This window comes from Mus musculus, chromosome 5, assembly GCF_000001635.26.
Source record: "Mus musculus strain C57BL/6J chromosome 5, GRCm38.p6 C57BL/6J".
NCBI lineage: Eukaryota > Metazoa > Chordata > Mammalia > Rodentia > Muridae > Mus > Mus musculus.
Window position 1 is genome coordinate 34,542,761 of NC_000071.6, and position 23,638 is coordinate 34,566,398.

At 50.7% G+C, this 23,638-nt stretch overlaps 1 protein-coding gene across 5 annotated transcripts in view; it reads left to right on the top strand.

Moving 5' to 3' along the window:
- Sh3bp2 (SH3-domain binding protein 2) overlaps positions 1-20,879 on the top strand; it is a 37,856-nt gene extending 16,977 nt beyond the window's left edge. Inside the window, exons 1-13 of one of the 5 annotated variants that reach the window (NM_001145858.1) lie at positions 605-822; positions 8,801-8,940; positions 9,977-10,079; positions 12,697-12,814; positions 13,182-13,252; positions 14,131-14,219; positions 14,535-14,603; positions 16,241-16,889; positions 17,584-17,692; positions 17,929-17,984; positions 18,266-18,347; positions 18,843-18,902; positions 19,599-20,879. In NM_001145858.1, coding sequence (NP_001139330.1) covers positions 695-822; positions 8,801-8,940; positions 9,977-10,079; positions 12,697-12,814; positions 13,182-13,252; positions 14,131-14,219; positions 14,535-14,603; positions 16,241-16,889; positions 17,584-17,692; positions 17,929-17,984; positions 18,266-18,347; positions 18,843-18,902; positions 19,599-19,736 — 1,812 coding nt within the window. In that variant the 5' untranslated portion in view covers positions 605-694 and the 3' untranslated portion in view covers positions 19,737-20,879. Of the gene's footprint in view, positions 1-604; positions 823-1,471; positions 1,530-6,815; positions 7,037-8,800; positions 8,941-9,976; positions 10,080-12,696; positions 12,815-13,181; positions 13,253-14,130; positions 14,220-14,534; positions 14,604-16,240; positions 16,890-17,583; positions 17,693-17,928; positions 17,985-18,265; positions 18,348-18,842; positions 18,903-19,598 lie in introns of those variants that run through there. The other 4 variants (XM_006503955.1, NM_001145859.1, NM_011893.3 and 1 more) reach the window with 4 other exon arrangements.
- Positions 20,880-23,638: the final 2,759 nt, after the last annotated feature.

A 23,638-nucleotide genomic window follows, 5' to 3' on the forward strand; every position in this document is an offset into this window, starting at 1 on the left:
TAAGTGAGCCACTGGGCCGGTACCCTAGAACAACAGCAGTGTGCTTGTCCTTGAGGCTATGTGGACATAAAGGCTGCTTTCCAGAAAGCCAGATGTTAGATGAGCTGAGGTGGAGAGGTGACTCAAAGTGTCCTTGTAGGAAGAGACTGATGTCTGTCTGGGCCCAAGCTCCTTCCTAGTCACTCAGTTTCTTGGAGTCAAAGGGCACAGAAATACCATCTTAAAAGTCACAGGTACAAGTGCAAGGCACAGCTCTGAGTATATACGTTGTAGGGAAGAGCCTATTGTTGAGGGAACGAGCTCCCAATGGGAGACATCAGCACCGTCTTCCTCAGGCCAGACACCCTAAACTGTGAGGGGCTTCATGGGTTGATAGCTGAGTTGGCCTTGAGACTCTGGCCAGGAAGTTCTACAGGAAGCTATCTCTGTAGCCACACAGCTGGCCCCAGAACTGAGTAACCTCAGTGGCCAAAACCCAGCAGGCTGCTGGAGTACTGCGCTGAGCCCCAAGTGGCTTTTAGGACCTTGCTGTGGGGAAGTTAGAAAACGCCTTCTCCTTGGGACTGCCCAGTAACAGGAAGTCCCAAACAGGGAGGAAACCCTGTTGGCCCCAGCTTCCCCCACCCCGTGAAGCCTACTGCACTGCTCTGCAGGCTCGGCAGTGCTGGGAACAGCCAGGGGCCTTGAGGATCTCATGTCTGGGGGATGCAGGTTGCAGTCCCTCCTCATAGCCCCTGAGCTGAATAGCCTTTCCGGATTTAAGGACACCTGTCCCCAGCAGGTCACAGGAAGTTGTACCATGTGTTGGGTCAGTGCCATGAGGTAAGTTGAACAGGGGTTCTGGAGATGACTCTGGCCTAGCCACTGCAGGACTTGGGGCGGGGGTGGGGGAGAGGAAAGGGAAGATCATAGCCCTTACCAGGGTAGGGGTAGGGACTGATTGGGACTCAGTCCTGTGAGAAGCAATAAACTCCGAGGAGATTGGCCTCTATCAACTTAGCCCCTATATCTATCTGAATGGTCCAAATGGAGCCCAGAGAGGAAACTGGCCATTAAAACTCTTAAGACTTCATGTCACCCAACAGCAGCTGTGGGGAGGCGGAAGACAGCTTGCCAGAGTAGAAGGCCAGCTACTGTAAACCCTGTCTGGGGTGGTCTTGGGGTTAGGTTCTGTGTCTACACATGCTTGTGTGTGTGTGTGTGTGTGTGTGTGTGTGTGTGTGTGTGTGTGTGCATGTGCACTTGAGAGGATTTGAGAAGTCCTGGCTGCTTGTATGAGAGTGCTGTGCTCAAGGTTCTCACATAAAGTGGATAATCCCAAGGCCTCAGAAACCTGACGGTAGGGGTCTGTCCTTGTGAAAGTGACAGGGCTGCAGACCCTGTGGCTGTCACCCCCAGCCCCCCATGTTATCTGGTATGACTTGTCATTGGGCCTTTCTAGAATTTTGGTTTTGATTTTCTAACAGAGAACGATTCTGAGAAGAGGAAGGAAGAAAGAGAAACTAAGAGGGAAGAGCTTGTGAGATCTTGTGAGCTGGGGCAGCCTCAGGGGCGAGGTGTGGGCTGCGTGGGGAGGGGTAGAGTGCTCTGACTTGCTGGATGAATACTGGGCATGCAGCTTTGGATGAGTTGTTGGCTTCTTTGACCCTGGATATCTTCACTGGTGACATGGGGATGGCCCTGGTTGGCATGTCAGGGTGTTGTGATGATGTGGGTTGGTCCCTGAAGAGCATCAAGTCTGGCCTATGGGGAGTGGCCAGTGCAAGTCCTGAGCCATTCTGAGCCTCAGTGTCCTAGCCTGTAAAGTGCAAAGCAAAGCCTGAGTTCACGCACCCTGTCAAGGCTGATGAGCAGTCAAGGAGTAGGCAGGGCCAGGCTAGCTTCTAGGGACCATCCATGAAGGGTCTTAGGAGACTGTAAGTGTGTCTTTGTGTGTATATGAGTGTGAATATCTAGGTGATTTGCATATATGTATGGTATGAATGTGTCATCAAGCACTTGTGTAAGTATGTGTGAGTGTGAACACATGCGTTTATGCTTTTTAAAAAATGTCATTTTAATTATGTGTGTATATATATGTATATATACATATATGTATTATGTATGTGTGTGTATGTATGTGATAACATATGCACATGAGTAAAGCTGCCCACAGGTCTAGAAGAAAACCATATCAGATCCCCTGGATCTTGAGTTGCAGGCAATTGTGTGCTACTGATGTGAACCAAAGGGACCCTCTGCAAGAGCAGCACCCACTTTTAACTGCAAAACCATCTCTACAGCTTCAAAAGCATGTGTCTGAACACATGAATAAGTATGTGTGCATGTGTGATTATTGTGTCTGGATGTGTGGTTCAGTTCCTATGAGAACAAAAATGTCTTAGTTATTTTCCAGTTGTGGGGACAAAAACCATGATCAAGGTAACTCATGAAAGAAAGTGCTTAAACCCGGAGCTCACCGGTCCAGAAGGTTAGAATCTGCAACCGTCACACAGGAAGCATGGTAGCAGGTAAACAGGCATTGCACTGGAGCAATCCTCGAGAGCTCACATCTGATTGACAAGCACAAGGCAGAAAGGACTAATTGGGAATGGCGTGGGGGTTTTGAAACTTCAAAGCCCACACCCAGTGACACACCTCCTAGAACAAAGCCACACCTCTTAATCCTTCTCAAACAGTTCTACCACTTGGGGGCCATTCTCATTCAAACCCTCACAATGAGTATATGTGCATGTATATGTGTAAGATGAGGGTTAAGTTGAGATTATGTGTATATGTGTGTACATGAGAACATATGTATGCACAAGTGCCCCAGTGGTACCTGCTTTCCTTTTCCTTGGGCTAGAACCCCCACCCCCGCCTTACCCTGCAGCTTCACAAAGAGCAGTCCGGCTTGATCACAGGAATAAGTGTGCTTCACATAGGCAGGGACATATCCACAGGTGTCGGGGGCTCATGGATAGGCTCATATATGCATGTATATATGCACATGTATCAATGTGCATACATGTATGTTGTGTGAATGTAACACCTGTGATGTTAACCAGGTGTGCAGAGCCACCAAGAATGTATGGACCCTTGCAGGTGATGACCACTCACCTCTGCAGACTCACAGGGTCCCAGGGCAGGCACAAGCCACAGAACTTGTTCTGGCTGACTTTGTGGCACAGAGTGGTTTTTATTGAGTGGCCCAGTCCATATCCTCTAGCAGCCTCTGGAAACAGTGTTACCTGAATCAAGACCAGTTATGAGAGAAGGGGAGGGAGGAAGATGTATAGAGAAGCAGAGAGACTTGACTTGGAGGATGTGTGGCAGGTGTCCAGCCTTCCTGGTGTGCATGCAAGCACAGACATAAACTTACAGGCTCAAATGCATGTCCACATACACACATGCAAACAATTATCTCACACCTTCTACGTGGTCTCATGGGCTTTAGCCACAACCACTGACTTGCAAAGGTCTGGTGTGGGGCCGGGGAGAGGCCTGCAGCTACAAGCAAAAGGATCCACAAAACAGAATGAGCCTAGCAAATGAGTCCTGACCCTGCTACCCCAGCCTCCTACAGAGGGAGGGGATTTGTTGCTAGGTTATCAGGGGACTGGGCTCTTCCATGCCTCCTCTGCTGATAGGGACTTCCTAATTGGAAGATGAGGGCCAAGTGGGGTTTGAACTTATGTCTCCATACTATCCCTCAAAACTCTCATCCACGGTGGCTCAGCCCACCAAGGTTGCTGTTCCTACAGAGAAGGGAACTGGGCATCCCTGCTCCATGAACTGTCAGTTCCCTGACAGTTGAGTTGAATTGTGCTATTAGGTCCCTGGGTCCGGGGTGGTGCTGTGGGTACTGAGGTGGCTAGTCTGGTTAGTGGGCGGCTAAGAGTCTTCATTCTGTTCACAGGCGAGCCAGGAGTTCTTTAGTTTCTCTCCAGCTTTCCCAGGCACAGGTGGCGCTGGACTCTGTAGGCTGAGCTAAAACTCTCCAGGAAAAGCATGGTAGTAACCGCCTCCCACCCCCCAGGTGGCACATCCTCTTTCTGCTCCTAGCTTAGATTGGTATTGGGTTCCTGAGCAGGGTCACCTGGTGTCAGGCAGGGCTTATCTGGAGAGGGGTTGTGATTCCGGTTCTGAAGTGCGAACGTTCCTAGGAGAGATGAAGTAGAGTATCACTTGGCTCTCATGACATCCTCTCCAGCAAGGTGTTCAATGGCCGCCCACAAGCTTTCATTCTGCCCACAGGAAGGTGGTAGCTAGGCTGTCTCCTGCTGGCCACTGAGTTGAAACAAGATGGGGCTGAAACCGCTTAACTCTTGCACCCAACCCCACCCAAACATGCAGCCAGGGGGAGGTAGGCACATCTTTCCTTGCAGCAGCTCCAGACATCAGAGCAGGGCTCTGTTTCAGCTCCCTTCCACAATCCTCAGACCAACTACCCACCAGAAGCAACTGTCTAGTTTACTCTGGGCACTCTGGCTTCCCACTCTGGGCAGGGCCTGCAGGCTAAGTAAGTTTGGGGGATAGTGATAACCTACTATGGCCAGTGTCAGGTGGAAGGAAGGCTGGGTCACTAGCCCCAGGCTGGGGACATAGGACCAGCTACTATTCATGGGTACTCAGAAGAGGGAATGCTGAACCTCATTTGTTCCCAGACTTGTTGCTAGCACATCCTTCTACCTTGCAAAACCCACTTATTAGTCCTGATAATTTATAACTTCCTTGGAATTTTTGCTACATAAAGCCATGTAATCATTGCTTAGGTTTTGTTTTTGTTTGTTTGTTTTTCTTATCTGGACACTTGATTTACTTGTGTCTGCACAGCAAATGTATGTAGTGCTTGTAGAGGCCAGAAGAGGGCATCAAGTCCCCTGGAGCTGGAGCTGCAGACAGATGTGAGATTCCTTGTGGGTGCTGGATCCTCTGTAAAAGCAGTCAGGCTCCTAACCACTGACTGCCTGTCCAGCCTGACATTCAATTTCTTTTTATTATATACTTTCCTTGGCCACACTTTCCATACAATGTTGAAAAGAAGCAATGGGATCCTTGCCTTGTTCCTGCCTTTCAGGAAACTGAAAATGTTCGGCCTTTTACTTCCGGCTGTAATAGCTGTAGGCTTTTCTTAGATGGCCTTTGTTAGGTTTAGAGAGTTCCCTTCTGCTGTTTTTCTTCCTTCCTTCCTTCCTTCCTTCCTTCCTTTCTCTCTTTCTTCCCTTCTTTTTTCTTTTTAGATTTATTTATTATTGTATTTTTTTATGTGCTGTTAGATTCAGTTTGCTAGCATCTTGTGGAGAATGTTTATGCTGTGCCCAGAAGGGGATTTGGGGCTGGGGATATGGCTCAGTTGGTAGACTCCTGTCTAGTTTCAGTCCTCAACACTGCTTAAGCCAGATGTGGTCATCCTCAAACTTAGGATATGGAAGCAGGGAAATCAGAAGTTCAAGGCCAGCCCGAGCTATTCTGTCATAAAAAAGATACACAAACAGAAATCCTCAGAGACTTATTGGTCTGTAGCTTTCGTGTCTGTGACAGCTTCATCTGGGTTTGGGTATTGAGGTGATGCTGGCCTCATTGGATTTGCTCTGCGAGTTTGTATATGACTAGTGCTCTTGGAATCTAATATTTAATGGCTAAATTACTTTACTTGCAGCAGCAGGCAGTGGAAACAACCTGGACTAAGGTGAATTCTTGTGGGCTTGGGTGAGCAGAGTCTGTGCACAGCAGAGCAAAGCACATCTAAAAGGTCGAAAGTAGAGGTAGGGCTGGATTAGGAAGTGCTAGAGTGTTGCCAGGTGTGATAGTGTACAGCAGCAATACCAGTACTTGGGAGGCTGAGGCAGGAGGATGCCAAGGTAGAGCCAAGCCAGGGCTACAGAGTGAGACCCTCTTTAATGCCCCCCCCCCGGCAGGATTGTGTCCATGGCATTTAGAATAATGATGTGATGGGAATGGTGTGTTGGCTGGAAGGTGAGGAAGGGAAATTGGGGGAGGCAGGGAGAGGTGTGGCCTGCTCAGAAGCAGTAGAGACGGGGATCTGTAATGCAGGGTGGCTGGAAGAAGGAGGCAGCTTAGTGTTCTGGGTAAGATGTTCCTCCAGAAACCAATGCCCCAGGCAGCCGGACTCTTGGAGTGAGAAAGCTGTAGGAACGTCAAGGCTGCATATAGTAGGAAGGGGCCTGGAGAGCTTGCCTAATATAGAGACTTGGACACCAGGGAGAAGAGTCTAGAATAGACAGTTGGTGGGAGTGAAGCCTGAGGAATATACCAGAGTTGCCTCTGAAGGGCAAGTGTGCTGCCTTCTGCCACAGATAGTCCATCTTGGGGCAGCCTGTGTGATGATGGGAGATGGAGAAGGAAGGATGCCTAGGAAGTCAACAGGGCTTTACCAGCCTTAGGCATCCAGGAACACTCTTCTGGGACAGGTATTCAAAGAAGCCCAAGTAGGTAAGAGCTGCCAAGGGCTGGCTCACTCCTTGGAGGAATTCCGTCCCGAGGGAGACCCATGGAGTGGACATTGGCAAGGTGACATGATGGGGTACTAGCGTAGGAAGTAGGGTGCCATAGACGCTCATATCCAAGGTGCAAACTGGGTGGAGATCAGCAGGCGGGGACTTCGGGATCCTCAGATGTTGGGAATATGAGCGTGACTTCCTCATTCGCATTGGTGGCTTCCTTGTTTGTCTGGATGGCTCTTAATTCTGGATTATACAGACACAAGTTTCCAAGTTTCCACTTATTGCAGCCCACCACCCTCAGTGCAGTGGGTGGAGAAACTGACGTAAGGAGGGGCGGGTCCGCTTTCTTACCTGGCCCCTAGCCCTTACACTACCGCCCGCGAGGGGAGGAGCCAGGGGCAGCTCCGGCCTGGGGCTCTACGAGCTATGGCGGGCTCAGGGTCGCGGCCGCGGAGCTGGGGCTGGCGAGAGACAGGCTCCAGGGACGAGGCTGCGGCCGGTGGGCCCACCTCGGGACCCTGTCGCTGCTCACAGGGAAGGCGGGCGCTGGCCGCCCCCCGGAAGCCGGCTGTGCCCGCCGCGTGGACACCGTGAGTACTGATCCTGCCTGGGGCTCGGGATCTGGGGCCCCAGCCCTGGTTCTGAGCATCCACACTCAGTTCAGACTTCCACTCCTCAGACCTGGGCCCCCACCCTCTGCACCACGACCCGGGACCGAAAGTCCCTGGAGCCCCAGGCGCTATCCGGCGTCTACTCAGAACAAAGGAGAGCATGGGCCAGCCAGAGTTGGCTGGCCAGGGGGCTTCGAGAGCCTGGCGCGCTGTCTGTCCATCTGCTTGCACGGCATGGGCATGGGAGTGGGCACCCTCCTCGCACTCCACTGCTGTGCTCGGACCCGCGTTCCCCTTGGCCCTGCGCGGGGGTGTGGTCGCGCCATTGTTCCAAACCTCCGCCTGTGGTTCTGTGGTTCGAGGACCAATGGTCCTGACCAATGGCCTGGACCATGGACCAAGTGCATTTGAGTGTTAATGCGCTCTCTCTCTCTCTCTCTCTCTCTCTCTCTCTCTCTCTCTCTCTCTCTCAGTGTGTGTGTGTGTGTGTGTGTGTGTGTGTGTGTGTGTGTGTGTGATGTGTGTGTGTATGGGGTAGCCAACGGAACTTGATTCTCTAACACATATTTGGCGGTGTGAGGTGAGCCTGGCCGTTGACAAGAGCTTAATTGATTTCCATCCTTTTTCCTTTCATTTTCGGATGCAGTAGGTTTCCCTGCTTCAGCCTTCTGAATGCTGAGCTTTCAGACGTAGGCCACCCCGGGGCTGGAGGGTTTTCTCTGTGTGTTTTTGGGGGAGTTGGCACTATAGTAATAGAAATCTCAGCAGCCTGCCCTTCTGGATATGGCTGGAGCCATCCCACCTTGTTGAGAGCAGATCCCTGACCTTCCCCTCATGCAGTGCCTCAGGGTCCAAAGAGGGACCTGATGGGGTGAGTGGGTGTACCAACAGAATAATGCCAAGTTAGGGGGCAATTGTGACTGGCACTTGGGGTTCCTTACAGGAAGGACCCTCTGAGTCTTGATACTCTGGGCTGATAATGTGGATACTAGAAAACCTGCCAAATGGTCCTCATGGCACTGATGACAAGGTGTATGTGTGTGTGTTCAGAGTCCACCCTGTGCTCCCAATTTATAGCTCTAACAACTGAGGCTGGAGTTCCCCCAGAAAGCCAAACTATTGGAGCCCAAATTATTAAATCTGGGAAGTGGGGGGCTCTTGGCTTGCTCTTCTATTACCTGACTTCAGGGCTTCAAAGTGGGGATAGACAGAAGTTACTGAGGAAGGGTGGACATCTCAGGACCTGACTTTCTCTCCATAGAAGATCAGATCTGATGGAAAAGGTTCTCATTGCCTGCCTCAGTGCTCTTGAACAGCCATTTTCAAGGGGGTGACCCCAGTGCCCCCTGCTCTAGGACAAGCACTTTGTGAGCTGCCCAGGCATTGGAACCTTGGGTAGCTATGGCATAAGGCCTGATATGCCCAGGCTAGGGCTTCCTGAGTTCAGTCATTACTGCCCCAGCCTTCCTGGGGCCATGAACTCGCTGAATTCACGGTGGTAAAAGGACTGTGCTCAGAATTCTGGAGTCAGGTGTGTCGCCAAGAGGATTGGGGACTGACTATGTGGCATGGTCACCCCCAGAGCCCCACTCAGAAGCCTGGGGACTTATGAAGAGTCCTCCTCCACTGACCTGACCCTCCACGTTGCCTTCTAGATCTTAGCCATGCCCTCTCAGGACCCCCTGCCAAACTGTTCCCCGCTGTCCTCCCGGCTGAGTCCTGTCTCTTTTGCTTCAATTGCAGCTTCATGGCGGCTGAGGAGATGCAGTGGCCTGTCCCCATGAAGGCCATTGGTGCCCAGAATTTGCTGACCATGCCTGGTGGTGTGGCGAAGGCTGGTTACCTGCATAAGAAGGGTGGCACCCAACTGCAGCTGCTCAAATGTGAGTCACTGGATCATGGGAGTTTCAAAGGGAGGACACGGCTCTGCTTCTCCAGGGCTCTAGTGGGTCTCCTGAGATTTCTTTTCCTTTTCTAGCAGCTGGCACACCTAGGAAACCTGATGAGTTCCTTACCCTGGACCTTGTCACAGGATCCAACATAGTATAGCAGGCAAACTGAGGAGTCATGAGTGCTTCAGTCTGCAGCCAAGGCTGGAGGTCCTCAGGGTGGCCTGATAGATCTGGTCCCTCAGTGCTGTTTTTGCCTTGCATGTGACTTGTGGGTGAGGTGGTGAGTCATGTGGCACAGAATGGTCCCATGTGGCAGGCCAGGAGCCAGCTGAGTGTCAGGATGCCGAAGGCATAGAGCGCTAGAGCCTTGCCCGGCTCTGATCAGCCATGGACACTCCATCCTTTTGCCCCTGGGATGCCCTCTGCCAGGGATGCCCTGCCCCCGTGTTGCCTGCCTGGGATGCTCTAGCTGGACTGTTGGACCCTGTGTGCATAGCAATGTATAGATGTATGTGCTCCAAGGAAGAACCATAAATAACCTTTCCCCAGGGTTAGGAGGGGCTGTTCTGGGCAGGAGCCCTAGAGCCTGAGAACAGCTCCACCTCGATGGCTCTCACCAGCCGGCTCTGGGTGCCTAAGCTCTGCTCTCCTTGTCCTGTCAGGTCCTCACCTCCTCAATAGCCCTATTGCTCCAAGCAAGGCTGCCATGGCCTCCTTAGGCCTCTGGTCCAGGCTCCACCCTTTCTTACTGTCCCTTGAGGCCTTAATCTACCCCTTTTGGGCCAGATTTTGTGGCCAGGCCTTTCCTGGGATGGTGCCCCAAAACTTGCCCATGTGCCAGTGAACTTGTTTATATTTGACCCCAAAGAAAGTCCAAGGAAGGGGCAGCATACCAGCTCAGCTCCCTGCTCTACCTTCTGCAGTCTCAGAGGTTTGCTTCCAAGTTGCCCAGGACCTCTGGAGACCTCCTCAGAGTAGAGTTAACTGGTGGCTCTGTGGCTCACCTCTGCCACTGAATTGTCCCCAGGGCCCCTCCGCTTTGTGATCATCCACAAGCGCTGCATCTACTACTTCAAGAGCAGCACATCTGCCTCCCCACAGGGTGCCTTCTCACTGAGTGGCTACAACAGGTGAGTGTCCATCCTGTCTGCTCACCAACCTCCCATGCCCTCCCTCTCACCCTGCACCACAGAACCAATCCCTGACTGTCTGAGATGGCCTTCATCTGTTTGCTGGCTGTTATCCTACCTACCCTGGCCTTTGCTGAGGGCAGGGGGTGGGACAGTATGTGTGGGGTGAGGTCTTTACTAGCAGCTTCTTGGGGGTTCAGGTACCAAGGGCCTGAGTGGCTTACTTTGCTGAGTTCCCATTCAATGACCACTCTGTAAATGTTGTGTTCAGCCTCTGATCCTGCTCCTCACTCACCACACCCCTTCCCAGGGAGCCCAGACTCCATCCATCCCAGGCCATCCTAAACTCAGGCTCTTCATGGAATTTCTGGCTCTAGGGTTTTCCCAGGCTCCAGTTCAGTTCCCTGTTACATTATGGGCTGGGATCCAGATAGCCAGAATCCATGAACTTCCTTCCCCTCAAGGGCTTCTAGACAGGGCAGGTATAACCTGAGCTAATGCCTACTTCCGGGAGCCTCCCGTCCCGGGGGCAGAGTAGTGGTAGAGTCACAGAGAAGGACTCTGGTGATAGCTTTAAAGTCTGAGGGCCTGGGGCTTTCTAGCTCTCTAATTATACTGAAATGCTGATGATAATGTCTAAAGAGTCCTAAAAACTTTCTTGTGCTTTCTGAGCTTAAAAGACTGCTGGCTTAGGTGATTAACACCTGTAGCCTAACAGAGGAGGGTTAAGCAATGCAGTCTTTGTTCTATCTCAGCAGGAACTGCTGGGCTCCAACTTCCAGTTGGAAGTCTGATAGTCGGAAGTCATAGGAAGGGAAGACACTTAGAGAAGTGATTATAGAATTTATTACTAAGTTGTAAAAAGTTTCCTATGAAAGCTATCTAAGGGGAAAAGTGAAAAGATCCTAAGTGGGGAAAGGGAAGAATTCTCTAAGTGGGGAAAGGGAAAATATTTCTACTCTAAGTGAGGAAAGGTGAAAAATTCTACTCTATAGATTTCGCTCATCTCCTTGTCCTCAGTACTTATACATCTTTCAGAATACATGATCATATGTTACAAGGTTCATCGAAAGTTCACACAAAAAAATCAAATCATAAATTGAAACAGAAGCTTACAACAGGGAATGTTTACATGCATATCCATTAGGAGTAATTATCTGGCTAAGCATCCATCACCTGTCAGCTCCACAGTCACTGAAGGTTTAAAACCATAACTAAGTTATCAGTGAAGTTTTACATAGATAAACCCAGTCAATATTTTATTTTCTGTCCTAGCACCTATAATAAATCGTTAGTTCCCTTTTTATGTATGACCTTTGGTTAATTGTTTTACAACCTTTTGGAATGTGTTCTGAGTAGGAGAAAGTCTGGTTACCATCTAAGAGCAATTAACTGGTGACACTTGGGAGACTGACAGAGTTCTCATTGCAGCTTTGACTATCAGAAAAGGACCTAATCGCAGTCCCATTAATAAAAGAGCTTAATAATCACAGATATAGTTTTAGAAATTCTTATAGGATCATCATTAAGACTTAAGTAATCTATTTGTCTATATAGCATCACTACAAGATAGCACATCTTCGTAGATTTGCAGAGATCTGCTCCAAAGGGGTGTGCTCCTATTAGTGATTGTTATATATGTTTAATAATAACAGGAAAAGCATGTTAATAGCAGGACTCTTTCTTAAAGTGAGTCCCTCACAGCCTTGCTTAATGAGGGCTCACCTGTCACAGATTATATAATAATCCAAAGCAGGCCACTTCAGGATGATCTCCTGCTAGTTATTAGCTTGTCCCATTGTGGCTTCTGACAGCCTACGTGTTGGCTTATTGGTCATCTTGAGTTCTTATGGCTTCAGGGGCTGTAGGGTACCCAGGCTCTTTGCCTTATAGCATTGTAGTCCTGCACTCTGTTCTCTTGGGAAGTCCTCAGACACCCAGCACCTTCCTGAGCTCATACTCTGCTAACTCCCTGAAGCATCTAGGTATTCTCTGAGATCGTAAGCATCCAGAGACTGTTCAGATCTGCCCATATTCCGCAGGTCATGATGCTGAGTGCTAGAATCAGTTCAGGGGTGGGCTTTGTAGTAAGAATTCTGGAATTTTGGATTCTTTAAAAAAAAAAAAAAAAAGCACAGATATATTATAAGACTGTGTTTTTGTCTTACTCCCAGGTGTGGGGCTATGTGGCTGCTTTGCAGCAGCTGACTATGATTTGCCTCGTGCTCTAACAGGGGCATGGTTTTACCCAGCTTCAGATAGTTTCTGCAATTGTGTGACTTTGGAATTCTGGGAATTTTTCAGAGGATATATCAATGCTAAGTCCCTGAGAGGTGGGGTTCATGGTTGTTAGTTGTTCAGGGGGGGTTAGTTGCAGTTTGTTAGTAGTCGTGCTCAAAGAAGAAACAAGGAAAAAGAAATTAGATTCAGACCTATTCCCCACCCCTTTCCTCTACAATCCTTTCTCTCCTATCTGGTGATAGTGGGTGAAACCGGGAGTGGGGGGATAAAGGGTGGGAGAAGAAGAACCCACTAATTAGCAAAAGCCCAGCCACGGGGGTTGATAAGCCCATTTCTTGAGTGGACAAGCTGGTGACTTCTGGCAATGTGCCCTCAGAGTGATGCGAGCAGCTGAGGAGACCACGTCCAACAATGTCTTCCCATTCAAGATCATTCACATCAGCAAGAAGCACCGAACATGGTTCTTCTCAGCGTCCTCTGAGGATGAGCGCAAGGTGATGGGCAGGTAGCAGGGCCCCAGGAGCCAGGCAGCACTTGCCTGAAGTGCCACACTGATTACGAGGCTCTGACCTCCCATGAGCTCTAGACAGGCGGCTAGGATCCTGAAGAGAAAGACTTGGTGGAGGTCTATGGGCAGCCAGGTGCCTGTGCACATGAGAATACGCCAACAGGATATGGCCTGAAATGGGCTGGGGGGTGGGGGCAGCCGCAGCCCCATGAGGGTGGTTTCATGTCCGAAACACACGATCTATGCTGGACCTTGCTGGCTACTGTATAGAGCTAGACAGTGATGGGAAGAGGGTGGAGTGGAACTCCATTCTGGGCAACAACATACTAACTACGGTTGTTCCTGACCCACAGAGCTGGATGGCCTTGCTACGCAGGGAAATTGGCCACTTCCATGAGAAGAAGGAACTACCTCTAGACACCAGGTCTGTGGAGGGATGTGGAGGGATGTGGTGGGTGGGTGGTTGTCCCGAGGGCTTCTTGGCAATTAGGGCTCCCTTCTAGTCCCTGGGGACTAGACTTATAATCACTTCCATAAAGGTTTTTCTGGAGGTACCAGGCAAGCTTCACGTGTGTGGATGCACACGCCGCTTATGTAGTCATGTACAAGTGTGCATGCAGCATCTCTCTCTGTCCTTGTCTGTCTTCCAGCTCTGACTCTGTCTTAGCCTGCGGTACTTATCTGTAACTCCTGTGTGGGGCTCGTATGTGCCTATTCCATTCCCCTACTATGCAGACCCAGCATTTACAGCTCAGTGTTGGATTCCTGGCTCTCTGGTGTCCACTTTGTCTCTGGGGGAAGTGTAGTGTTCCTGGTCTCAGCATCCTTACCCATGAGGTGGCCTGGCAAACAGCAGTGGCTCTCTAGAGAACATAAGTCAATCCTATTGGAGTCAGTGAAACTGAGAGCCAGAGAGGGCTGGGCACCCTCAAGGACCTGCTCCGGGGTCCTGGACTGAATCCAGAGCTCCTGGCCTTAGGGTTAAACAAGACATAGACATGAGGAACCAGTTCTGAAACACCGACCAGTCAGGGTGGCTGAAACCACAGTGGGGGCAAGTAGGTGGCACCCATAGATCGTCCCAAACCTCTAGCCCCTATGTTTGTCCATGTGTATACATGTCCAGACATCTCTCTCTGTATGACCTTTGTATCCTTTTGTCCATACACAAGTGAGGGATTATCCTTGTGTCTGTATATGTTCATATCTGTGTGTGGCTGTGGTGTTGGGAGTGTTCCTGCATGCTCACAAGGGAAACACCGAGTCTAGTACTCATTGCTTGCTCCTTGCTTTGGGTTCCAGCGACTCTAGCTCAGACACGGACAGCTTCTATGGTGCAGTTGAGCGACCTATAGATATCAGCCTGTCTTCATATCCCATGGACAATGAAGGTAAGACCATCTCTTCACCTGCTGTATGTACTCAGGACTGCTCACAGTGACCCTGCTTGGGCTGCTCAGGAGGAGAGAAATGCACATTTGGCTTTGTTCCCTGCTCTAGCCTCTGGCAGAGTGATGCAGCTTCTCTGCCTCTGACCTCGGGCAGTGTGAATTCAGGTTTCAGATCCGACCTCCCCATCCTCAACCCCTGCCTCCTGGGCGCCCTATTCTCACGAGTGGAACAAAATGCAGTGGGCTGTGCCACGTGTTCTGCACGCAGTGGGCCCCGGGCTATGTTGTGTCTCATCTTCCATTCACTGCATGTAGATTACGAACATGAAGATGAGGACGACTCGTACCTGGAGCCTGATTCCCCGGGGCCCATGAAGCTTGAAGGTAGGTAGGGTAGCTGGGCCTGGGGTCTCGTTGGTCAGTAGAGACCAGAGACTGGGACCAAGAATAGAGCCTCTCCTAGGCTGGTGGGTCTTCATTGTTTGGTTGGGTCTCTCTGTAGCAGTGGCTGTCCTGAATCTTTCCTGACTGGGCTGACTTCAAACTCAGATCTACCTGTCTCTGCCTCCTGGGTACAGAATTAAAAACATGTACCACCACACCTAGCAGGTTGTGGGTCTTGCTCTGGGTGGACTCAGTTTCCTTTGCTGTGATCCAAGTATTCAGAGACTCAGGGCTGGTTGGCTTTACTTATTTGCTCCTGCCACCTCCTGAGTTAACCTTGTATGGATGGAGGGTCAGGAGAGAGGGGGTGGTCCTGGAGGCCGACAGAAAACGAAGGGACACTGGGAGGTGGGTTGATCTGAGGTAGGCCCACTGCCCATGGCAACAAGTTCTCTGTGGATCATAGCTCTAGGCCAGGCTGTCATCTCTGGCTCAGTGTTCACTGCACCCCCTGAGGCACACAGTCTCCAGAGCAGATGAGCGTACAGACACTATATTCGCGTAACAGGGAAGGCCAGGGCTGGTGAAGAAGGCCATGTCTCTGTCCTTCACCTCCTTATACCCTGTACTTTCTCTGCTTCCTCCACTCAGAACACTCCAGCTTTGTCTTGTCTGTCATTATGTCTTGGGATAATCGCCCATTTCTATTTTCCGTCCTCCACTGACCCAACCTTCCACCTTCTTTCTGTCTGGCTAGCTGTAGGTGTTGATGTCCTTGTTGGCTGCCTTCGGGCCAACTCTGCTGATGCTCCTTCAGCGACCAGACTGTTGTCTTTTATTTCCTATTCATACTTCTTTCCTCAGTCCTCAACTTGACTACCCAGCTCCAAGGAGTGGGAAAGTGACGTCTCTGTGCTTGACTGTAGGTAGGCACATTGAGGGTACCTGCAGCCTTCATTGAACAATCTCCGCCACTCTTCCTCCTACCCTCTAGACCTCCCAGCCCCTCACTGGCCTCATTCCTTCTCCGGGTTAATGGCATTCTGGCTCTTCTTGCTCTTCTGTCTGCTGTGTTTCCCTCTTGAAGGACATCCCCATCCTCCCTGTGGCTGAGGGACACCCAGGCCTCAGGTCTCATTCCTTTCATGCCATTCCCACTTGTCCCAGACCTACTGTCCTGATGCCCTATGTGACATTTGGACTGGATGTCACCCCGTGCCTTTTGCTTGTTATAAGCACAGGCTTCCATCCTTAGCCCAGTGGTTCTGGCCCATCCTGTTCACCTCTGTTGTGCAGAATTCACCCTTCCTCTTGCTCAAATGAAGACCCGGGAATACTAACTCTGCTTACTTATACCTGTGGGGGGCTTGAAACTGCTTCATGTAACATCTAGGCAGTAGAAACCTTATCTGGACTGTCTTCTGGGGTATGGATGGGAAGGGCCTGAGAACATTGGTGGCTCAGGCCCAGGGGTAGCTGGGTGGTGGGCTAGATATTGGGCATTAGGTAGGGCAAGGGTGAGACATGACGGATGCATACTGAATGAGCTGCTGCTGGCAGCCGAAACCTGTTGCTGCCTGATGGTGGTGGTTCAGCCCCTATGTGATGCCAACTTGCTTTTATTTTTTGTCTTGCAGATGCCCTGACCTATCCACCAGCCTACCCACCACCCCCTGTGCCTGTACCTCGGAAGCCAGCCTTCTCTGACTTGCCCCGTGCCCACTCGTTCACCTCTAAAAGTCCAAGTCCCTTACTGCCACCCCCACCTCCTAAGCGAGGCCTTCCAGACACTGGCTCTGCCCCTGAGGATGCTAAGGACGCATTGGGCCTGAGGCGAGTAGAGCCTGGCCTCAGGGTGCCTGCCACCCCTCGGAGGATGAGTGACCCCCCAATGAGCAATGTACCCACCGTGCCCAACCTCCGGAAACATCCTTGCTTCCGGGACAGTGTGAATCCCGGCCTAGAACCCTGGACCCCTGGCCATGGGACTAGCTCTGTCTCCAGCTCTACCACCATGGCCGTTGCCACCTCTAGGAACTGTGACAAACTCAAGTCATTCCACCTGTCTTCCCGAGGGCCACCCACATCTGAGCCCCCACCCGTGCCTGCTAATAAGCCCAAGTTCCTGAAGATAGCTGAAGAACCTTCCCCGAGGGAGGCAGCCAAGTTTGCACCTGTGCCCCCTGTGGCCCCCAGGCCTCCTGTGCAGAAGATGCCCATGCCTGAGGCTACTGTTCGGCCTGCAGTGCTGCCTAGACCAGAGAACACACCTCTTCCTCACCTCCAGTGAGTCTGGCTTGGGTGGTGCCTCTGCCTGCCAGTCAATAGGTTCCTTCAACCCAGTCTGCTCTCTGTCCAATGTCCCTTACACTCTGAGGAGAAACATTAGGTACTCCTACCCTTGGCTGATTCAGTGGTGGGGGTGATGTCTAGCCTTGTGCATCCTGCTATAGGTTTGTATCTCAGAGCATGCGTGACTTCTTTTAATTCTCCCTAAGGGCTTGGAGACTGGGCTTAAGAGGACTGCCTGCTACTTGTGCAGTAAGCTGGACTCTTACCATAGGTGTCCTTTGTAGTCAGATTGCATTGTTCAGCCTCCCCCAGTTTGTCCACCACCTTGTAGCTTTAAGAGAGCTGTGGCTTTGCCATAGTCTCACAGACAATCAACAGTAGATCTTGGGCCCAGGCAGTGCTCAGTGCATTTGTCCACTATATGACAATACCTGAGTTCAGGTGACCAGCACCCCTGCTTACCAGTATTAATGACAGTCCTGATTTTGTAGTTAGGCTGTCAGGACTAAGATAACTCTTCTGTCTCCTTTGGGCAGTGAGCAAGGGTCTCGGAGCTTTGCTGTCCTGAGCAATTACAGCCACAGGGGCCTGAGAAATCTGGCACCAGGGTTCTGATGGAGGGAAGGGAGCGGCGACCTATCTATGTCCAAGAATGCTAATATTCTTGTCTTCCTCTTTATCACTCCAGGCGATCCCCCCCTGATGGACAGAGTTTCAGGGGCTTCTCCTTTGAAAAGGCCCGCCAGCCCTCACAGGCTGACACTGGCGAGGAGGACTCAGATGAAGACTATGAGAAGGTAAGACTGAGTGGAGGGCCCTGGTTCCACAGTTGGCAAATGGGCAGACACGGGAGAGCTGTAGGCCGGGGGCCCTCACTGGCCCTCCTCCACAAAGGGCTCCATAACTGGGCTTGAGTGGGGCGGGACACCAGGCAAAGCCCTGGATCCTGATGCAGGTGGCAGCCAGCTAGGACAGCAGTGATGTGAGCAGGGGTCACTCATACCTTGACAGTGACACTGTTGGCCTCTTTCAGGTGCCGCTGCCTAACTCGGTGTTTGTCAACACGACAGAGTCCTGCGAGGTGGAAAGGTTTGTGCTTCTTGTACTTGCTGTGACAGTGAGGCCCCTTGTCTCCCTTTTTCACTTTGGTGTTGGGTAAGACCTGGGCCTTAGCACAGCAGGAAATGATAGCAGTGGGTCTGAATCGGGTTTTTTTTATTCTCATAAGCCCCTCCTCCCGCTTTATAGCCTCTATTACAACCGAAAACCAAGAGTGGCCAGAGAACCCAGTGGTGGAGTGGGGCTGGCAGGTACATCTTATGAAGCCTGTCTGGGGAGGTTCGCCCACCAACATGGCCATTTTATTTTAGGTTGTTCAAAGCTACGGACCCCCGTGGAGAGCCTCAGGATGGGCTGTATTGCATTCGGAACTCCTCTACCAAGTCAGGGAAGGTAGGACAGCTGCTAAGGGATAGCTGTGCCACCAAAGCCTTCTGTCCTCTAACTTGGCACCTTAACTGAACTCTTGCTTTAGGACCCTTGCCCGGAACTCAAAGATTTCTGTAAGTTGGGAGAAAATATGGCTGCCTTCCACTGGAGCCATGCAGTGTGAATTAGAATGGGGTTTGTGCAGAGGGAGAGGGAGGGGGGTCGTGTGGAGCAGTGGAAGTAGCAAGAGGGTGAGCATCCATTAACCCAGTACCTCACCTACCTCACTCATGTGAGAGATGGTTCCCACTACTTTGCATCAGAGGCTTTCTAAGGGCAGAGGGATGACCTTCAGGGTGAGGGGCTATCTCTGTACAGGCGACTGTAGCTAGAACGTAGCTTCCATTATCCCTGAGAGCTATAGCATTTGGCCCATAATTGTTGCTATCCCCCTCAGGCTTTGCTGACCAGTCCTACTGCCTCCTTTAAGGCCCCTGCCCCATATTTCCCTCCTTGTAGGTTTTGGTCGTGTGGGATGAATCTTCTAACAAAGTGAGGAATTATCGCATCTTTGAAAAGGTGGGAAACTGGGCTCTGAGGGTGGGGTAGGGATACTGGCTTCAAGGCTTAGCCAGAGCTAAGCGAGTCCCCCTGACAGTGGGAAACTGGACTGGTCCCTCCTTAACATTAGCCCTCCCCTTGTCCTTTGCCCTCCGTCTCTTCTCCATGGTCTCAGCCTTCTTCCTCTCCTAACCTTGCTTTATCATTAGCTTACTCTAGAAGTACTGGGTAGCCGCCCTTGGTTTTATTCACAGACCCTGCCCTGAGAGCAGTTCTCACATTGGACCCTTGAGGCTAAGGAGAGAGGGTACTAACTGAAAACCTCAAGGACACAGGCCTGATGTGTGTGGACAGACAGGGAGGGAACATGGGCAGCTAGCAGCAAGCCTGACTATCAGTGCCATCGTTACTGCTGACCTTTCCCTTTAAAAAGCTGGGGGAAGGGCTGGTGAGATGGCTCAGTGGGTAAGAGCACCCAACTGCTCTTCTGAAGGTCCTGAGTTCAAGTCCCAGCAACCACATGGTGGCTCACAACCATCCGTAAGGAGATCTGATGCCTTCTTCCTGTGTGTCTGAAGACAGCTGTAGTGTACTTACATATAATAAATAAATAAATCTTAAAAACAAAAAAACAAACCACTGGGGGAAGAGGTGAGGGGATCTAGGCAGTGGGTTACTCAGTCCCTGCTGGACCTGCTTCCTTTCTTCCTGCAGGATTCTAAGTTCTACCTGGAAGGTGAGGTTCTGTTTGCCAGTGTGGGCAGCATGGTGGAGCACTACCACACCCATGTGCTGCCCAGCCATCAGAGCCTGTTGCTGCGGCACCCATACGGCTACGCTGGGCCCAGGTGACATCCATTCCACACAGCTGTTGGGTGGAAGCAGCCCCGGAGCCACAGCTCTGCCACAAAGATGGAGACCAGCTGCATGGGAAGATGAACAGGAATGGGCTTGACATCAGACCTCATCGACATGACACCTAGCCGCAGTGAGCAGGCTGGGTTCCAGCTGGAGCAGGCCACAACTACTAAAGGAGTGGCTGGATGACTTGGCCCATCCAGCCATTCCATGACCCATCTCTCAAGAACCCAGGTCTGGTGACTAAGTGCTGCCTGGGCTTCGAGGGCACATGATCAGGTCGCTATAGCATACCTACTCTGTAGTGGGCTGGGACCAAGCAAGGCTGGGTTACTTGAAGCCTTGTCCTAGGACCCATAGGAATGCTAAGACATAGGAATGCTCTAGGAGGGACCATTGCCTCTCAATAAATCAGAGATGACCTTTGTCTCAATGACCAGGGTTTGATTGGCACAGAGTGGGTAGCAGGCTCTACTGAGCACCACCAATGTCCAGGTAGAGAGCTACTGAGAGCAGCCCTAATGTGTGGTCTTTAGTGTTCAGGGCACAGGCTGCTGAGTGACCTCACTGGAAGAGATAGCTAAATAATGGATCAGGATCCACCTGGATCTGTCAATCTTGGCTGGAGCCTCAATTTGAAAGCCCCAATTAGCAATTATTGAGCGACTATGTAACTGGCCTGGTACTGGGGCTGGTTGCTGGCTGTGAGCAGCCCCTAGTCCAGCTTGGTCAAGCTTACTCTAGAGCAGGTCAGTGAGTATCAGGTGCTGCTGGAGGTGCTGTGGTCTGGGAAGCCACATGGGGGATCTGGGAGCTTGGAATCCAGTGTGTGTGGGGGCAGGGAAGGGGTGGGAGGTCGGGGAGGTTCCAGTAAGACTTCTTACAGATGACCTGGCCAGAGTGAAGTGGGACAGGCCAAGGATGGGTGGGGACAGTGGCATCCACGTACCCCCAAGTAGTTTGGTGATCCCAATTGGTCCAGGCCACACCCCTGGCACAGCCGTCTAGACTGGACTTTTTCTGTGAAAATAAATTCATTTGGAGGTCAGGGCAGCCAGAGACCTTGGCACTATCTGATTTCATTGCACTTTATGTTAGAAAATAAAGTTTCTTTTTAAATTTTATTATTTTTATGCATATGAGTGTCTTGACTGCATGTATGTCTGTATATCATGTGTATGTACCTTGTGCCCAGGGGCATACAGAAGAGGGTGTCGGATCTCCTGGGATTGGAGTCATGAATGGTGGATGCTGGGAATCAAACCAGGGTTCTCTGGAAGAGCAGCCAGAGCTCTTTAACTGCTGAGCCATCTCTCCAGCCCTAGAGGAGAGGTGTTTACATAGAACCTAGAGCAAAAATTGGAGTTGTGCTCAGTAGCCAGGGACTGCTGTCTAGTAAGGGGAGCTTTGGTTTGCGATGTTCCACCAATTCCTGTATTTTGGAAGCATCAAATTTGTCAATGTGGGAGGCTCTGTCCCCCAGGCATCATGGGGTGTAGTGAATGACAGACATTGGATTCCAGTGGCCATCTGCTTCCAGGAACCAGAGTTCATCTCTGCAGATGTTTCTTATCAGCCTACCAGGGAGAAGAATCAGGATGCCAGGGACAAGTTTAGGGTATATGAAACTTTTGGTATTTTGAACAATCCCTTGAGGGGCAATCATTTTTTCCTCCCTTCCTAGACTAAACCAGGGACTGGGGTCATGGAAATGGCCACAGTGTCCATTTCTGTAAAATGTAAAACAGAAGTGGATGATCCCGTGCCTAGGAGTCTGCTGAGTGTGCACAGTCCTGCAGAACACCTGCTGTGGAGAGCAGCTCATTGGCTAATGTGTTTCAAGCCCAGGGGTAGAAGATTTAAGGATTCTTTGGGTCAGAGCCATGTGATGGATCCTTCAGGCAGACTAAACGTGGGTGTTCAAGGCCTACTTAGGGGTTTCATACAGCCTTGTTCTTATCTCTTATATTCCGGACCAGCTGCCACAGCTGTCTACCTCTTTGAGCTGGTCCAGGGCCTTATTTGTAAGATTGTGTACAGGGGTGATGGGAGAGTCCTGCCCTTGGTCCTACAGCATGAAAGAGGAATTCACAGTGTGGTGGTTACTATGTATTGAACACTTCGGGCATTTGTGTTGCTGAGCTGGAGAAGTAGACCCATTTTTACGTGAGAGACCTGAGAAGCCTGAGTTTGAGTCTCAGCTTTGCTACTTACTGTCTTGTGAACCCATCACTGCTCACTGCTCTGAATAGAGACTCCTTCCTGGCTTCCTGACACTTCTCTAGTCATTGGGGTATCTGGTCAGCTCTGCTTATCTCCCTTAGCTCCCAGGTACCCTCACCCACCCCAAGAGCCATAGCTCTGGGGGAGCAAATTTGCCTTCTGGACCTCAGTGTTTGGGGCAACAGAAGCTCCAGGTAAACTTAAGCCCTTCTTTCTACAGCAAGAGAAACTGAAGCCCAGAGCGGGTTCCCTGACTTGTCTGCCATTATAATGTGTTCATAAAAGGCTTCAGTTTGGAGTCTGAGGAAAGGAGGTAGCATGGGAGGCATCCTTAGGTCAAGGCCCAGGGAGGAACACAGTTTTATGTTTCCTGATCTGAAAGTGTGGAGAGCCTTTGTTCTCTGAGATTGTTTTCCTTTTTTTCTAGATTTTTGTTGGTAAAAGGGTTTTCATTTATTGTTTACACAGCTAGAGATGGGACCCTAGAGTCTTGCTAGTGTTAGAGGTAAGTGCTCTACCACTGAGCTACAGTCTCAGTCCAGTAGTTAGATTTATACAAGTGCCAGTTGCTCCCACTCTGGGTCATGTTTCTGGGTGTTCCCCTTATCAACTGGACCCCCCAGATACAGCTTCATCCCCAGTACAGGCATACATAATAGAGAAGAGGCTTTGATACAAGCCCTGGGGAGAATTTCTAGACAATGCCAGGGCCTACAGAGTAGATCTAGGGCTGGAACCAAATCCACGTGTCTGGGAACAAGAAAGGAGAACAACACAGATCTGAACCTCACTGCACCCCTTGGATACATCCTGCAAGCATCTACCTGCATCTTCTGTTTCCTCCATCTGGTTAAGACTACCTGGCTATGGAGTCCTTAAGGAAACCTCCTTTTCTTAGAGAAGGGGTAGCGGCAGAGAGACTGGAGAGGCAGGGCAGACCTCTGACTCATCTACCCTTCTACACAGGCACCCAGCCTCTTGACAGCTGGACTGCCCAAGAGCTGTTTCCCTCCCATGTCCTGAGCTACTCTGAGCTCAGGCAACTCCTTTTCTTCTTCATTTCCTGTGAAATAAAACACACAGAAATGTAAATATAAATGTGCAGTGTGGCAAGCTGCAAAGGGTGTCTACGATGGAGGAGGAGCAGTACCTAACCCACAGACGCTTCTTATCACAGCCTCCCCTCCCAGTCCTCCCCTCCCAACCCTCCCCTCCTCAGCCCTGGCTTTGGTGAATCTCATGGTCTTGTAATCTTCACCCATCCCAGCACTTTCCTGTTTTTGTGTTTTGTAGCAACAGAATCATGCAGATGCAATCTTTGGCATCCCACTCCGTTGGCTCAGTATCAGATTTGTTCGTATTGCCACACATAGCTAACTTTGTTCAAGTCCGTTGTTGAAACAGTTCCATTGTGTGACTGCATCGCTGCTGACAGATCCAGCTCACTGTACATGGATGTCTGATAGTTTCCATTTGGGGACAATTACAGATAGTGCTGCCAGCAGCCATCTTACCCATGATGCATCAGTTCTCTAGGGTCTTTTGCTGCTTTCCCAGAATGCTGCTTAAGAATGCAGTTGAGAGAACCCCTTGGCTCTGTTCCCTTGCCAGTGCTTGGGGCTGCCAGAGATTTTATTTTTGCCAGTCTGGGGGCTTCATTTATTTTACTGTGT